The 18059-nt window shown below is 49.7% G+C and overlaps 1 protein-coding gene across 5 annotated transcripts in view; it reads left to right on the top strand.

Moving 5' to 3' along the window:
* The window catches only part of SLC8B1 (solute carrier family 8 member B1), a 94753-nt gene that overhangs the window by 45144 nt on the left and 31550 nt on the right, over window positions 1–18059 (top strand). For all 5 annotated transcript variants that reach the window (XM_033955014.1, XM_033955015.1, XM_033955012.1 and 2 more), the window contains exons 10-11: window positions 10192–10322; window positions 14684–14825. In XM_033955014.1, the coding sequence (XP_033810905.1) occupies window positions 10192–10322; window positions 14684–14825 (273 nt within the window). The remainder of the gene's footprint in view (window positions 1–10191; window positions 10323–14683; window positions 14826–18059) is intronic.

Here is an 18059-nt window from a genome sequence, read left to right as displayed (position 1 = left end):
TATATATTTCTTGCTGTTATGACTCCGCTGCTATAAACTTGTGTTACCATTTTACTAATAATAAAAATATTGTCTGTTTTGGAAAATACAATGCCGTCTTGTAGTCATTCCAATGAGGTCAGCAAAGCAGCCTTTTTATCTCATTGGTGACTGCCCGACGTGATTCCCGCAAGCATGTGTAGGTTCCCTGCGCCTGCGTGATTATTGGCCAAGTATTCAAGACATGGGAAAAAGCCCTTTCTGATGGCTCAGCATGTGGGAAAGTCCTGTGTTAGGATGCCTTAAGCCCATTTCTCAGCACAATTTAGTAAAAAGGCCCCTTAGGTTTTTGCATTGTCAAGTAGGATTCCATAAAAGAAATCTCCAGTATAATTTACATAGTAACATGATGGCAGATAAATGCCAAATAGTCCATCCGCAGCGTCCACTATCTCCTCCTCTCCCTATTGGCTAAGGCTCTTAACATTTGCATCTCCTCTTCCTATAGGCTAAGGTTCTTAACACCTGCATTGTGAGGTCATAGAGCTTTATGGTTATAGAAACATAGAAACATGATGGCAGATAAATGCCAAATAGTCCATCCGCAGCGTCCACTATCTCCTCCTCTCCCTATTGGCTAAGGCTCTTAACATTTGCATCTCCTCTTCCTATTGGCTAAGGCTCTTTACACCTGCATTGTGAGGTCGTAGAGCTTTATGATTATAGAAACATAGAAACATGATGGCAGATAAATGCCAAATAGTCCATCCGCAGCATCCACTGTCTCCTCCTCTCCCTATTGGCTAAGGCTCTTAACATTTGCATCTCCTCTTCCTATAGGCTAAGGCTCTTTACCCCTGCATTGTGAGGTCATAGAGCTTTATGGTTATAGAAACATAGAAACATGATGGCAGATAAATGCCAAATAGTCCATCCACAGCATCCACTGTTTCCTCCTCTCCCTATTGGCTAAGGCTCTTAACATTTGCATCTCCTCTTCCTATAGGCTAAAGCTCTTAACACCTGCATTGTGAGGTCATAGAGCTTTATGGTTATAGAAACATAGTAACATGATGGCAGATAAAGGCCAAACGGCCCATCCAGTCTGTCCCTCCACAGTAACCATTATCTTTTTCTCTCTCTGAGAGATCCCAAGTGCCTATCCCAGGCTTTCTTGAAATCAGAGTCTCTGTCTCCACCACCTCTTCTGGGAAAATGTTCCACGCATCTACCACCCTTTCTATAAAAAAGTATGTCCTTAGATGACTCCTGAGCCTATCACCTCTTAACTTCATCCTATGCCTCTCATTGCAGAGTTTCCTTTCAAATTAAGAGACTCGACTCATGCACATTTAAACGTCTCTATCATATGTCCCCTCTCCCACCTTTCCTCCAAAGTATACAGATTCAGATCTTTAGGTCTGTCCCCATACGCCTTATCACGAAGACCACACACCATTTTAGTAGCCTTCCTCTGGACCGACTCCATCCTTTTTTATATCTTTTTGAAGGTACAGCCTCCAGAATTGTACACAATATTCTAAATGAGGCCTCACCAGAGTCTTATACAGAGGCATCAAAACCTCCTTTTATCCCAGGACAAGCAGGCATGATATTCTCACATGTGGGGGTGACGTCATCTACGGAGCCCCAGCGCGGACAGCTTTTCAAGCAAACTTGATTGAAGTTTCAAGTTTGCTATGCTGCACCACGCATGTGCATGCCTTCTTGCCCACTAGAGGGCGCATCCCCACCTCGTGGTCCTCAGTTCAGTTTTTTCCGCGGAGCCAGAAGCCCTGTGGAAATTGTGCTCTCTTCTATTTTGCCTTCTGACACCGCGGCCGAGTGTTTCTTTCTCGGTCGCTGTGCTTACTTTGTTTTTTTATTTGTTTGTGTATAAGTTTTCGTCGAAAAAAAAGTTTTTCCGTTCTGCTCCGGGGGCTCCCGGTAGCCGCGGCCGCGGGACCTCGTTCGTTCCCGGCCGTTTTTTGTGTCCATGTCCCGTCCCTTGACGGGCTTTAAAAAGTGCACCCAGTGCGATCGGCTCCTTTCGATCACCGATCCCCACCGGTGGTGCTTACTTTGTCTGGGTCCTGAGCACCCGACCGACTCCTGCACTCGGTGCTCTACGTTTCAGCAGAGGGCTCTCCGCCGCCGTTGCGCTCGTATGGCAGAGCTCTTTGCTGTGGACCCCGCGGCGGGGAAGGCCTCGACGTCGGCCTCGGCTTCGGCCCCGGCCTCGGCCTCGACTCCCTCAACCTCGCCCCGACAGCCCGCTTCGTCGAAGCCTGTGTCCTCGACCCTGAAGTCGACGACGGGTAAGTCCTCACTTCCTTCTTCTGTTCCAGCCTCGAAGAAGCCATCCTCGGGCTCATCGACGGGTGCGGGTGGGTCGTCCTTGGCCCCGCCCCGACCGTCGAAGTCGGGTGCCCCGCGGGAATACTCGAGACCGAGGTCGCCCTCGAGGGAGCACCCGCCGGCCCAGGATCTGCCGGCTATGATGGGGGTTCCCGTCTTTCAGGACTTACTCCGTGCGCTCATTGCCTCGGAGCTGTCCGGTGCCCTCGCGCACCTCCAGCCACCTTCGGCCTCGTCTGCCCCGACTTCGGCTGCCTCGGTCTCTATACCCTCGACTTCGGCCCCCGGGGGGGCTCCGGCCTCGGCCCCGACCTTGCCCTCGACCTCGGTTGACCAGCCTGAGCGGAGCGTGCGGCCTCGGGACAAGGTGCGGAGGGTTCGGAGGATCTCTTCCTCTTCGTCCTCGTCGAGGTCCTCCCGGGGCTCCTCGCCCTCGGGTCGGCCTCGGGCGAAGCGTTGGCCTCGGAAGCCCAAACGTCAACGGGCCTCTCCTCGACGACGCGGTCACTCCTCGCCGACAGGGGCGGAGACCAGTGTTCCTGCTAAGCTGCGCTGGGGTGCGCTGGCGCTCAAAATATTACCTCGCAGCGCACAAGTTTCTCGTCACAGCGCACACAGTGTAGAGCACAGTTCTTCAACCGCCGGTCCGCAAACAAAATCTTGCCGGTCCGCGAAGGATTCGGTCCCCGCCGCAACGAAAGGCCGGCGTCAGCTGACTTGCAACTTCCTGTTTCAGTCGCTGTGCCGGGACTCCTGCCTTCGCCGGGACTCCTGCCTTCCACCGCGTTTGCCTCCTGCCTTGTCTCCGCACCTCCAGACCAGCAGCGGCAGCTGTGTATGCTTTTAACTTCGGCACAGAGCTGCCCCTAATCAATAGTTTAGCGCGGTTTCATAAGGCAGCCTCGGGGCCTTTGCTAGGCCGGCCCACATCGCATCATCGAAGCGGGCCGGCTATCAAAGGCCCCGAGGCTGCCTCATGAAACCGCGCTAAACTATTGATTAGGGGCAGCTCTGTGCCGAAGTTAAAAGCATACAGAGCTGCCGCTGCTGGTCTGAACTCTTGGGCCGCTGAAGGAGGGCAAAAAGCAGCTGTCCTGGAGGTTTCCCTTCCTCTCGCCTTTACAGGTTCCTTTTTTCCACCTTTTTTTTTTTCCTTCAAACGGCAACGGGCCCCAGCATCGACATCAATCAAGTAAGTTCCACTGTCAATCAAGCGGTTCTGCTCGGCCAAAGCTTCCCCTGTGACATGAGCCACCCTCAGGGGAAAGAAAGTGACCCACAAAGGTGAGGGGAAGGGGGGCAGATGATGGAAGTTGGGGGGGGGGAGAGAGAGAGAGAGAGAAGGGGCAGATGATGGAATGGAGGAGATGAGAGAGAGAGAGAAGGGGACAGATGATGGAAGTGAGAAGAAGGGAGAGAGAGCAGAAGGCAGATGGATGTCAGTTGAGAAGGGAGAGCAGATGCTGAATGGAAGTGGGGAAAGAACACATACTGGATGGAAGGAGGAGATAAATAAAGGGGGAAGAAAATAGTAAGATAATGGAGGGGTGAGGGAAAGGGGTGACAAGCTGTGTGTAGACACAGTGAAAAGAGGGAAACGGGACTAAATAGTAAGAAAGAATTTAATTTAGATGGAGGCAGAAAATAGAGAAGGAAGACCAGAGAAGAAAAGGGAAGAGAGAGCAGAGAATGATCAGATCTGAGTGGAGGAAATGAGAAGAGAGATATGCTAAAAACCACAGGGGGGAGGGAAGGATAGAGATGCCAGACCATGAGGGGAACAGAAGGAAGATGATGGATGCTAGACCAAATTGGGGGGTGGGGGGGGGGGGGCAGGAGGAGAGATGGCAGGGAAAGACAGACAGTGAATGGAAGGGGCAGATGCTGGACTGAAGAGACAGAGAAGGTTATCATGCTGCTGTACCGGGCCATGGTGGTACGCCCTCACCTGGAGTACTGCGTCCAGCACTGGTACTTTAAGAAGGACACGGTACTACTCGAAAGGATCCAGAGAAGAGCAACTAAAATGGTTAAGGGGCTGGAGGAGTTGCCGTACAGCGAAAGATTAGAGAAACTGGGCCTCTTCTCCCTTGAGCAGAGGAGATTGAGAGGGGACATGATAGAAACATTCAAGGTACTGAAGGGAATAGACTTAGTAGCTAAGGCAGGGAGAACGAGAGGGCACTCTCTAAAGTTGAAAGGGGATAGATTCCATACAAACGTAAGGAAGTTCTGTGGTAGAAAGCAACATATTTATTTGGCTCATAACTTGCTGGCGCCCGATATTTTTAGCTCACAGTGAAAAAAGTTTGCTCACAACACCCGCCCGCTTAGAGGGAACACTGGCGGAGACCCTACGGGTCTCTGAGCTCCGCCTCGATAATCCGAGGCTTTTCCGTTCCTCCGAGGTTGAGTGTTCAAGGGACTCTTCACCGAGACGGAAGGGGCGTGCCTCGGTGCCCCATACCCGGGGACATACCCGGAGTTCCTCGGGGCATGGTCGGTCCCCGACCCCGTCGAGGTCGCTCGGTGCGGCTTCTTGGGGTTCGGGGTCTGGCACGGTTAAGGAACCTCGTTACTCCCGTGAGGCTTCCCCTTCCTTCTTGGCGACGTGGGCTTCTCGATCTCCCTCTCCGCCTTCAAAGCCCTCCTCCTTTTCTAGATTTGTGCTGGATATGGGGAGGGCTTTGGACCTTGATCTGGGGTCAGGTTCTCAATACACGAAGGAATTTTTGGAGGAGCAGGATTTGCCCTCTCCCCCCAGAGAGACTCCTCGGCTCCCTCTCAACAAGGTTCTCCACCAGACCTTCCTGAGGAACTTGGACTCCCCTCTTACAGTCACAGCGGTTCCATCGAAGATGGAGTCTAAGTACCGCACTGTTCCTTGCAAGGGCTTCGATAAAGCACAGCTGTCCCACCAGTCGTTGCTGGTGGAGTCGGCGTTGAAGAAGTCCCAGCCTTCTAGGGTCTCTGCTGCGATCCCCCCCGGGCGGGAGGGACGGACCCTGGACAAGTTTGGTCGTCGCCTCTCTTCCAATTCAATGATGGCTGCCAGGGTCCTTAATTACGCATTCACCTTCTCGTCCTATTTAAGGCAGATGGTGAAGGCGTTGCCCAGGTATTATGGGGTCATGCCAGATTCCCATAAGGGGGATTTTGGTACCTTTATGGCCAATTTGTCTCAGCTGCGTCTCTACCTTTTTCATGCAGTTTATGACGCGTTTGAGTTGGCCTCTCATGTATCCGCCTTTGCGGTGGCGATGCGCCGTCTCGCATGGCTCCGTACCCTGGATATGGACCCGAACTTGCAAGAACGTCTGGCCAATCTCCCATGTGTTGGCTCAGAGTTGTTTGATGAGTCCTTGGAGGCGGCGACCAAACGCTTGTCTGAACATGAGCGTTCCATCGCCTCATTGGTCCGTCCTAAACCCCGAGCCCCGCCGCAGAAGCCGTTTAGACCTCCTCCGTGGCGATACCCACAGAAGTCGACGCCGGCTTTCTCGAGGCCTCCGCCCCGGCGTCCCCCTCAGCAGGGCAGAGCGTCCCAACCAAAGCCCCAGGCGCAAGGGGTGTCTAAACCGGCTCCGTCTTTTTGACGTGATGCGCGGATGGGGGCGGGCCCCCTCCGCACTGTCGACGGACCCCCTTCCCATTGGGGGCCGATTGCAGGCCTTCCTTCCAGCCTGGGCCGAGATCACTTCGGACGCTTGAGTGCTCCAGATCATCTCCGAGGGTTACTCGCTAAACTTCTTAGCCACGCCGCCAGAACATCCGCCGGGGGCGTCTCTGGGCTGTCGAGACCAGCTTCCTCTTCTCCTGTCGGAAGCCAGGTCCTTGTTGAGCCTTCGGGCGGTGGAGCTGATGCCCCCGAACCAAAGGGGATGGGGGTTTTACTCCCGTTACTTTTTGGTCCCGAAGAAGACAGGGGACTTACGCCCCATTCTGGACCTCCGGAGGCTCAACAAGTTCCTTGTCCGGGAGAAGTTCTGTATGTTGTCCCTTCCAGTCCTGTACCCTCTGTTAGAATCGGGGGACTGGATGTGCTCCCTGGACCTGAAGGAGGCATATACTCATGTTCCGGTGCATCCCGCCTTCCGCAAGTTCCTCAGGTTTCAGGTGGGGGGGTTGCACCTCCAGTATCGGGTCCTCCCCTTTGGGCTGGCTTCGTCCCCTCGAGTCTTGACAAAGTGTATGGTGGTGGTTGCGGCAGCCCTGAGATCTCAGGGGCTGCAGGTCTTTCCCTACCTGGACGATTGGCTGATCAAAGCGTCCTCCAAGGAAGGGGTTATTTCAGCGACCCGACAGACTATCATCTTCCTTCAACGTCTGGGATTCGAAGTGAACTTCCCCAAGTCTCAGTTGTGCCCGGCTCAATCCCTTCAGTTTATCGGGGCCGTGCTGGACACGGTTTGCCTCCATTCGTTCCTCCCCCCGCCACGGTTGGAGGCCCTGCTTCGATTGAGTCGCCAGGTTTCGCTGCTGCCCTCAGTTTCGGCACAGCGCTTGATGGTTCTACTAGGCCACATGGCGTCGACGGTCCATGTCACTCCGTTCGCCCGTTTGCACCTGAGGCTTCCTCAGTGGACCTTGGCCTCCCAGTGGCATCAGGATCGAGACCCAGTCTTCTCCCCTATACAAGTGACTCCTTCCTTGAAACGCTCACTCCGTTGGTGGACCAACTCTTCCAATCTTTCCGGAGGTTTGCTCTTTCTCGTTCCTCCGCATCGCAAGGTCCTGACCACGGACTCTTCGGAGTACGCGTGGGGGGCTCATCTGGACGGTCTGCGGACTCAAGGTTTATGGTCGGCAGAGGACCGGAGTTGTCACATTAATGTTTTAGAACTTCGTGCCATTTTTCTGGCTGCTCGAGCGTTCTGCCACCTGCTGCACGATCAGGTAGTCCTCGTGCAGACGGACAACCAGGTGGCCATGTATTATGTGAACAAACAAGGGGGAACGGGCTCTTGGTCCCTGTGCCGGGAAGCCCTGCGCCTTTGGGAATGGTCAGTCTCCCAGAATATCTTCCTGCGTGCGGTTTACATTCAGGGAGAGAAGAATTGTCTGGCCGACAAACTCGGTCGTCTTCTCCAGCCGCACGAGTGGTCGCTAAACTCCCGAGTTCTGCACGAGGTCTTCGAACGCTGGGGGACTCCTCAGGTGGATCTGTTTGCCTCCCCGGAGACTCACAAACTGCCCCTCTATTGTTCTCGGATGTACTCCCCGGACCGTCTCGAAGCCGATGCCTTTCTTCTCGACTGCGGAGGGAGGTTCCTTTATGCGTTTCCTCCTTTCCCTCTGATCTTGAGGACGTTGGTTCATCTCAAGTCGTCCAGAGCCACTATGATTCTCATTGCGCCTCGTTGGCCTCGTCAGCACTGGTTCTCCCTGCTCCTTCAACTCAGTGTCAGGGAGCTTCTGCTTCTGCCTGTTTTTCCCTCTCTGCTGTCTCAGAGTCGGGGTTCGCTGTTGCATCCCAATCTTCAGTCTTTACATCTGACGGCTTGGTTCCTTTCCCCATGACTTCACAGGTTTCTCAGTCGGTGAGGGAGGTTCTGGAGGCCTCGCGCAAGGTCTCGACTAGGCTTTGTTATTCCCAGAAGTGGACCAGATTTTCTTCCTGGTGTTCCTCGAACCATCTGGATCCGAGTTCGGTTCCGGTGTCTTCGGTTCTGGAATATTTGTTGCATTTGTCCAAGTCTGGGCTGAAGACGACTTCCATTAGGGTGCATCTCGGTGCTATTGCTGCTTTCCATCGGTATCTCGAGGGTCGATCTCTCTCTCTTCATCCTCTGGTGATTCGTTTCATGAGGGGTCTAGTGAATGTTAATCCTCCTCTGAAACCTCCTCCTGTAGTTTGGGATCTTAATGTGGTTTTGGCTCAACTGATGAAGCCTCCCTTCGAGCCTATTGACAAATCTCTTCTTAAGTTTCTCACTTGGAAGGTGATCTTTTTGCTTGCGCTCACGTCCGCTCGTCGGATTAGCGAGCTGCAGGCTTTGGTTGCGGACCCGCCCTTTACTGTGTTCCATCATGACAAGGTGGTTCTTCGCACCCATCCTAAATTTTTACCTAAGGTTGTGTCTGATTTCCACCTCAATCAGTCCATTGTTCTTCCGGTGTTTTTTCCGAAGCCCCACTCTCATCCTGGGGAGGCGGCGCTTCACACGCTTGACTGTAAGAGAGCGTTGGCTTTTTATCTTCAACGCACCAAGTCTCATCGGAAGGTTCCTCAATTGTTTTTGTCCTTTGATCCTAATCGGTTGGGACGTCCTGTTTCCAAGCGCACCTTGTCCAACTGGTTGGCTGCTTGTATTTCTTTTTGCCACGCTCAGGCTGGTCTCGAGCTTCATGGTCGGGTCACGGGACATAAGGTCCGAGCGATGGCAGCTTCTGTGGCGTTCCTCCGGTCTACTCCGGTGGAGGATATCTGCAAGGCTGCCACTTGGTCTTCGGTTCATACTTTCACCTCCCACTACTGTCTGGATACGTTATCCAGAAGCGACGGCCGGTTTTGCGTAATCTGTTTTCCTAAATTGCCATCCTCCCACCTGCCCTTTTTTGGTTGGCTTGGAGGTCACCCACATGTGAGAATATCATGCCTGCTTGTCCTGGGATAAAGCACAGTTACTTACCGTAACAGGTGTTATCCAGGGACAGCAGGCATATATTCTCACAACCCGCCCTCCTCCCCGGGGATGGCTTCTTTGCTGGCTATGGAACTGAGGACCACGAGGTGGGAATGCGCCCTCTAGTGGGCAAGAAGGCATGCACATGCGTGGTGCAGCATAGCAAACTTGAAACTTCAATCAAGTTTGCTTGAAAAGCTGTCCGCGCTGGGGCTCCGTAGATGACGTCACCCACATGTGAGAATATATGCCTGCTGTCCCTGGATAACACCTGTTACGGTAAGTAACTGTGCTTTTCCTACTGGCCATACCCCTCCCTATGCAACCTAGCATCCTTCTAGCTTTAGCCGTCACCTTTTCAACCTGTTTGACCACCTTAAGATCATCGCATACAATCACACCCAAATCTCGCTCTTCTATCGTGCACGTAAGCTCTTCACTCCCAAATCTGTACCGTTCCCTCGGATATTTGCAGCCCAAATGCATGACCTTGCATTTCTTAGCATTAAATTTTAGCTGCCAAATTTCAGACCATTCTTCAAGGTTCGTCGGGTCTTTCTTCATGTTATTCACACCATCCACTGGTAGGATTGTACCATAACTTTGGTGATACATGAGGTAACTCTTCCCCCTCCATCTGCCTTACTGTGGCTAAATTATTATTCTTGTTATATGTAGGCCTCACATCTTTTCATTGGTAGCTTAAGGTGAGTTGTGGTCAGGTACAGTAGGTATTTCTCTGTCCTCAAGGTCTTAAAATCTAATTTTGAACCTGAGGTAATAGAGGGTCAGATGATATGCCCCAAATCGCAGAGAGCATCAGTGGGATTTGAACCCATGTCTTCTAGTTCTGTAGTCATCAGGCTTCTCCTCCTCTCCGCAGCAGATGGATCAAGTCACAATTTTTGCCCTAAGGTTCTTAGTTTTGCTGCTTTTTTTTTTTTTTAACACTGCCTTCTATAATATCTAACATTTTTGTGTACATGCTGTATACATTGGTTTTGAAATGGAATAGAGCAAGGCCTCTGGCTGTGAAGAGTTAGATTCAATATGTCTGCTTTGAAGCAGTGAATTTTGGCAAGAAATGGTCAGTCATGTTTCTGCCAGTCTTTCAGGACTTTTTCACAGGCTTCTAGTGGGCCTGATCTCAAAGCAAAATAACTTTTTAGTGTTCTTCCGACAAAGCCAGTCGTCACAGCTCTTCTCAATTTCTTCTTCCTGTGGGCAGGTGAGGAGTATCAACCTCTGATCGCGTACCAGGAGACGACGGGACAAATCCTAGTGCACTCCCTGAACCCCGTGGATTACAGGAAGTGGAGACGGAAATCCTGGTACTGGAAACTCCTTAAAGTGCTAAAGGTAACCTGGCAGTGACATGTAGGTTTTCATCGCTCATCAGTGGCTTGAGCAGTTTGAGCCTCAGCCCATGAGGTCTGAAAATGCCTCTGATAGTCAAGGTAATCGCGCTGTATAGATTAGCCTGGTTCTAATGATTAGAATGGTGGGCTAAGAACCAGGGAAATCAGGGTTCTAATCCTGGCCCCTTGGAATCTTGGTCATTACTTTTAACCCTCCATTGTCTCGGCTACAACCTTGGATAGCTGTTTATTATGAAAACCACTTCCCCCATGCATTAGTTCCAGCTCTTAACATCTGGAAAAGGGGTGCTGGAATTATCTAAATGGTTAGGCCATTTAGATGGGGCTTGGTTAAGAGTCCTTTAGCGGTTCCCCCCTCCCCCCTCATTTGGGACAAATCAAACACAGCAATAGATATCTGAATATTTTTTTTTTTATATAATTTCAATTTTTATTTCAAGTTTTCAAGTTATACAAAGATATCTGAATATTTTATCTGCAAGATTTAGCTAGGAGATGAGAAGGCATTCCTCTCCTGGAAAGGGAACTGTGCTGCCCTATGACAGAAAAGCAGTTACTCTATGGGTGGAGTAGAATGAGTAGATGTGACTCGCTTGTTTACTCTTTATAAAAATGCTAGGACTAGGGGTGTGTGAGATGAAACTACTAAGTAGTAGATTTAAAACAAACCAGAGAAAATTATTTCTTCACTCAGCAAGTAATTAAACTCTGGAATTCATTGCACTGAAAGCGGTTAGCTTAGCGGGGTTTAAAAAAGGTTTGGATAATTTCCTAAAAGAGAAGTTCATAAATCATTATTAAGATGGCTTGGGGAAATCCACTACTTATTCCTAGCAGCATTCCTCCTCTCAAGGGTCACCTGTGGAGTCTGATCTCTTAAGAAAGTCCTCTGAGTTCAGTATATTAATATAAAATCCTTGATATGTGTTGCGTTAGGATATAAACTTGACTATGGCAATTTGCAACACATTCTAAGCTTGTTGGGGAGGACGGGATAGAAAAGAAAATTAAAATACATATCCAGATGGGACTGCTGAAAAGCCCCAGAGAGCCCAGCGACTGTTGTCTGGATAATGGGCGCTTCTGAGCATTGCTCCATCAATTGTGAATGATACGACCGTGTACAGCCAGCCAGGAATAAGCATTTGCCATTGGACAGATCCGTTCCACTTCCCCATGATCGCTCACACGCAGTTACATTATGTTCTACTTCATAAGAGAGGGCTTCCAGCTGGATCCAGATGCAAACAGGGTTGATCCAGTCCTGGGTTTACCCCGTTGCATAGGCAGCTGAACGCTTTTTGTTTGGGGGGGGCCCACAAGCTCTGCCCCAGATCCCACCCCCATAATTGTACTAATTGTAATACCATTTTTTTCCATTCATTTTTCATATATACACACACAATATAATCTTATTAACAATACATAACGGTTAACCACAAAATTAAACTATGCAAAGAACACTGTATGTATGCTTCTCAACATTAATTCCTACCAGAACAGATTACCCCTATGCAAATACAGGTCCACAGACTAAAAGTACTAATATATACAAACCAAACCCTAAGATTCAAGACTCTGCATGCAGTGCGACCCCCAGAGAAATAGAAACAAATTCATTTCTTTTTGAACAGCAGATGTCATTTCTCAAAACTGACACAATTCAATCACTAAATTGAAAATAAAATCATTTCCCCTACCTTTGTTGCCTGGTGATTTGGGTTTTCAAACCATCTTTCCCAGTCTCTGCTGCTCTTCCTTCTGTCTGTGCTCTTAACTGTGTATCCAGGGCCACCTTATCCATTTGCTGTTTCTCTCTCTTTCACTTTCTGCCAGACATCCATCTTTAGCACTAACTTAACATTCTGCTTTCTTCTCAAAATCTACTTTTCCATGCCTTCCCTTCCCATCTATCCATGTGTACCATCTCCTCCCTCTTTCTTCTCCCAGACTCCCATCTATCTATAAGAAGCATTTCTTCTTATCTCTTCCCTGTCGCACCCATCACTGTGCACCATCTCCTTCCTCTGTCTCCCCCTTCCTCTCATTCCCCTTCCCCCCTCATATGGTCTGTCATCTCTCTCCTCTCCCATGGTCTGGCATCTCTCTAGTTCCCTCCCTTTTTCCAAGGTCTAACATCTCTTTCCCCTCCTTTCCTTCCATTCTGTGGTCTGACATCTCTCCCTTCTTTGGGTCATCTCTCCTCCCTCCCACTGTAACATTTCTCCCTCCCTCTTTCCCCTTCACCATTATCATGTCCAGCAATTCTTCCTCTTTCTTCCTTTCCCCATATACATCATCTCTCTTTCTCTCTCACGCCACACACCTATGTCCAACAATTCTCTGTTCCTTTTCCCTTCCCCACCGGAAGCATTTTTCTCTCCCTTCCCACTAGTCCACCTGTGCAGTATCTCGCTTTTCCTCTTTTCCTAACCCTCCCCCACCCGCCCGCCCATGCATTTGTCCTTCCCATCCCTTTCCCAGTATGTGCAGTATCTATCTTCCCACCCCCCCTGAGCATCTGTCCTCCCTGTCTTCCAAACTCCCGCCCCCCTCCCACCAGACTCTGCACCCAGTCCTCCTCCCCCTGTCAGGCACTGCACCCAGCCCCCCCTCTCCCTGTCAGACTCTGCAGCCAGCCCCCTCCCCTCCTGCTGTATCTCTCTCTTTTTCCTTCCCCCAGTCCCCAAAAAAGAAAGAAAAAAACCTGGGCGCTTCCTCTCCCTGTCACCTGTCTGCTGTAACTTCTGTCTCCCTGATTTGGCATTTGTCAATAAAGAGAAACTGTGCACAGGGTTTGCATGCCATCATAGGAGGCAGGACTGGCAGAGCTGTCAGCAGCAAGTAGAGCTCTTTGGCTCCGTGCACAGTTTCTCTTTATGGACAGCAACCAAATTGAAGAGACAGCAGGGAGGAGAAGCAGTGGCCCCCAGCGAATAAGTGAGAGGAGGGGAAGGGTCTCGGTTGGGCTGGGGAGGCTTAGACTTTCGGGGTGCCTGTGTAAGAGGCTTGCAATTCTCTTACCTTGTGACGAACCCAGTGGATGGCGGCAGCCACAGGATGCATTTTTTTTCTTTCGCCCAGTGGCAACGAACGAGAGCACGCTTTGGCGCTCTTGCTCGGCACTGAGTGGCTTTTTGACTGGCTCCCGCAAATTCTTGTGAATCGTGAGAATTCACGGGAGCCAGCCAAAGAGCTGCTCAGCGCCGAGCAGGAGCACCAAAGTGTGCTCCAGCTCATTGCCACTGAGCGGCAGAAGAAATTGCATCCCGTGGCTGTCGCCAACCACTGGGTTAGCAGCAGGCAGGAGCACGGAAAGCTTGCTCCTGCCCTCTGGACCACCAGGGATAAATTTTTGGAGAGGCCATGGCCCCTGTGGTTCCCCCTGTTCCGACGCCTATGCCCCGTTGCATGCAGGGACTTGTAGTTCTGATTAGAGAATGACACAGAGTCAAACTTTTTCCCGTCCCTGCGGGAACTCATTTTCTCGTCCCATTCCTGTCCTAGCCCCATTCCTACAAGCTCCGTCCTCATCTGCACAAGCTTCAAACGCTTTAAAATCCTAAGTGTTCAAGGCTTGTGCAGTTAAAGCAGAGCTTACAGGAATGGGAGATGGACAGTGACAAAACTCGTGGGGACGGGACGGAGACATTGAGTTCCTGTGGGGATGGAGACAAATTTGTCCCCGTGTCATTCTCTAGTTCTGATCTCTCCATAGCGTTCCGTAAGAAAAACAGTGGGGGTAAACCCAGGACTGGATCATCCCTGTTGGTGGATTTGGATCCAGTTGGTAACTTTTTGCTATAAGAGCCTCTTGGCGAATTGCCCATGTGAGTTTCGTGTGGTTTGATGGCTTTCATAGCGTAGCGCCTCTACTGAGAGTCCAATGAGCCCACGTGTCTTTGGTTCTGTGATGTCCCTGTGATTGTATCCAGGGGCAAGAAGGTAGAAACATAGAAAGATGACGGCAGAAAAGGGCTACAGCCCATCAAGTCTGCCCACTCTACTGACCCACCCCATTAAGTCTGAGTGCTGATGACTTAGTTCCTTAGCTCGACCCTCGTAGGGATCCCACGTGGATGTCCCATCTATTCTTAAAGTCGAGCACGCTGGCGGCCTTGATCACCTGCCTTGGAAGTTTGTTCCAATGATCCACCACCCTTTCCGTGAAGAAGTACTTCCTGGTGTCACCACTAAATTTCCCTCCTCTGAGTTTAAGCGGGTGCCCCCTTGTGACCGAGGGTCCCATGGGAAAGAAATGCATCCGTTGATTGTCCTGTTATTTCTGGTCTTGGATGTTGTGTTCATTGCAGAAATGATGACCTCCCGTTGTGCTATTAGATTCCTATTGAGGTGGTGCTGCTGCTCACAGTACCCGTGGTGGACCCTGACAGAGAGGATCGGAACTGGAAAAGACCCCTCAATTGCCTGCATCTGATCTCCAGCCCCCTGGTTTGCATCTTGACCCTGAAATCTGGAGCATGTAAGAGGCCTCTTGCCTTTCTCTTGAAAGCTACGAGCACTTTTGATTGTCTATTGCAGTGTTCTTCAACCTTTTTACACCCGTGGACCGGCAGAAAAAAAATAATTATTTTGTGGACCGGCAAACTACTAGGACTAAAATTTAAAAATCCCGTTTCCGCCCCATCTCCGCGAGCTCGGTCCCCACAAATCATCTGATCCCATCCACACAAGCCTCAGTTATGATTTTATATTGAATGTATTTTATTAAAGTATAAAAAGAAACAATATTCTGTAGAATTGTCATTTTATAAATACAAATAATTCAGAGCAAGGATCAACAAAACCCCTGTCTCCCCTCCCCTTCACATATATCCCCTCTACTATCAAGAAAACTGAACAAGCCAAATTATTACAGAATGCTACACAGAAATATCATGCTAACAGAATACTGAAGTAACACATGACAGGAATAGTTTTAGGGGAGTGCAACTAGGGCAACTGCCCCCTGGTCAGAGAGCGCCCTAAGCCAGCTGAAAGCTAAAGAAGCACTGCCTGGGTTTTGCAGTCCCCAGTTATGTCTAACACCAGCTCTAGCAGGATATATATTTCAAATCTGATATATTCTAATCACAAAATAGAAATAAAATTATTTTTTTCTACCTTTTGTCGTCTCTGGTTTCTGCTTTCAATCTTTTTTTCACTCTCTTCCTTCCAGCGTATGCCCTCTCTGTCTCTTCAATCCAGCATCTGCCCCTTCCATCCACTATCTGTCCTCTCCCCCTTCCATATGGTATTTGTCTTCTTTCTATGTCCCTCTCCCCTTTCCATCCAGCTTGTGCCCCTCTCTCCTATTTACATGATTCATTCCAGCTTCACTGCTCTCTTCATTTTTATCTCTCCTACACCAGATCTATCATCGTTGTCCCTCTGCTTATTTTTCTGCTGACCCCTTCCTATCATCAATCTCTCTACTTTCTCATGCCTGTGTCTCCCCTTCCCCTCCTCTAATCTCTCTGCCAGCTGTTTCCTTCCTTTTTTCATTCTCCCTTCCCTCCTCCTCCTGTCCAGCAGTAACTCTCTTCCCTTCCTCCCCTCCCAGCAGCATCTCTCCGTCTCCCTCTCCAGTAGCAGCTGTCCCTTTTTTTTCCTTGCCCAGCAGCTTCCCAGATTCCTTTCCCTCCTCCCCTCCCAGAAGCATCTCTCCTTCTCCCTCTCCAGTAGCAGCTGTACCTTTTTTTCCTTGCCCAGCAGCTTCCCAGATTCCTTTCCCTCCTCCCCTCCCAGAAGCATCTCTCCTTCTTCTCCCTCTCCAGTAGCAGCTGTCCCTTTTTTTATCTTGCCCAGCAGCTTCCCAGATTCCTTTCCCTCCTCCCCTCCCAGAAGCATCTCTCCGTCTCCTTCTCCCTCTCCAGTAGCAGCTGTCCCTTTTTTTCCTAGCCCAGCAGCTTCCCAGATTCCTTTCCCTCCTCCCCTCCCAGATGCATCTCTCCTTCTCCTTCTCCTTCTCCCTCTCCCTCTCCAGTAGCAGCTGTCCCTTTTTTTTCCTGGCCCAGCAGCTTCCCAGATTCCTTTCCCTCCTCCCCTCCCAGATGCATCTCTCCTTCTCCTTCTCCCTCTCCAGTAGCAGCTGTCCCTTTTTTTTCCTGGCCCAGCAGCTTCCCAGATTCCTTTCCCTCCTCCCCTCCCAGAAGCATCTCTTCGTCTCCTTCTCCCTCTCCAGTAGCAGCTGTCCCTTTTTTTCCTAGCCCAGCAGCTTCCCAGATTCCTTTCCCTCCTCCCCTCCCAGATGCATCTCTCCTTCTCCTTCTCCCTCTCCAGTAGCAGCTTCCCAGATTCCTTTCCCTCCTCCCCTCCCAGAAGCATCTCTCCTTCTCCCTTTCCAGTAGCAGCTGTCCCTTTTTTCCCCTGCCCAGCAGCTTCCCAGACTGATAGTGGTTTTCTCCCCTCCCAGCAGCTCTTCTTACTTCCCAGCGCAGCGATTCACGAAGGCAGCCTCGGGTCCTTTGTTGGGTCGCGCCGCCTCTGAGGAAAGAGGAATTTGCATCATCAGAGGCAGCCGCGACTCAGCAAAAGCCCCGAGGCTGCCTTCGTGAATCGCTGCGCTGGGAAGTAAAGGAGAGCTGCAGAGAGGGGAGAAAGCCACTGTCGGAGGCTCCCCAAGATCTCTCCGGCCCAGCGCACGCTTCCGATGCTGATCTTGCCGGTCCTGCGCGGACCGGCAGGAAGTTCAAATGAGTCAATCTTGCCGGTCCTGCGCGGACCGGCAAAAATTTCCTGCGGACCGATACCGGTCCGCGGACCGGCGGTTGAAGAACTGTGGTCTATTGGAAGCTGCAATGCCGTTACTAATGGGTGGGGAGTGGATTCTGAGGGATTTGCATGAGCTTCTGTAAAGGTGTAACTTATAACATTGCCTAATACACCATCAAACACTTTAAGCGTGAAGTACGATCTCACACATATCCATTTAATGTGTTTGACGGTATATAAATAAATGTATGACTGGTTTTCTATAGGAAGGTTTGACATGTAACATTGCACCAGCTAAGGCAGAGATTTTCTCTGAGTTTGATTCATTGGTTGGGTTGGCCCTGAAGAAGTGGATATATATATATATTTTTTTTTTCAATTCTCTATTCATTTTTCAATCTTACAACAAGTGTACAATATTACATCAAATTAATCATATATATCACTTGAATTTCTTTTCTAATATCAACTTCAATAGATTAAGTCCCTTCCCCACCCTTCCGTTCCACAAATATTATAAATCAAACATCTTGCATATAATATATTCAAACATATTGATTAAAAACTAATAATATATCTATATATCCCTCTTTCCCATAGTTATAATTATACTTTTAGTGTAAAAAGGTGTCTAATCATTACAATATGTTATCAATAGCCCCAAATCTTTTAAAAATTATTATAATAAAGAAGTGGATATTAACCATGAAACGATCGTAGGCCTGATTACATTACATTACATTACATTACGGATTTCTATTCCGCCTATACCTTGCAGTTCAAGGCGGATTACAAAAGATTTGACTGGACATTTCCAGAGATGATCACATTACAGAGGATTTTACTGGACATTTTCCAGTGAGGATACAATTTTTTTTTTTTTTTTTTTTTTTTTTTCTTGGGGATCTTATGGGTTGGATAGAAAACTGAACAGTGCCTAGCAGTGTGATATTAGCAAATGGAAATGGAACACAGTTAGAGTAGGCAAGATTACAATCTTTTT

The sequence above is a fragment of the Geotrypetes seraphini genome, chromosome 8 (assembly GCF_902459505.1).
Source record: "Geotrypetes seraphini chromosome 8, aGeoSer1.1, whole genome shotgun sequence".
In the NCBI taxonomy this organism is placed as follows: domain Eukaryota; kingdom Metazoa; phylum Chordata; class Amphibia; order Gymnophiona; family Dermophiidae; genus Geotrypetes; species Geotrypetes seraphini.
The sequence above is the reverse complement of the archived record's forward strand: the minus strand, read 5'-3'. Positions and strand labels throughout refer to the sequence as shown.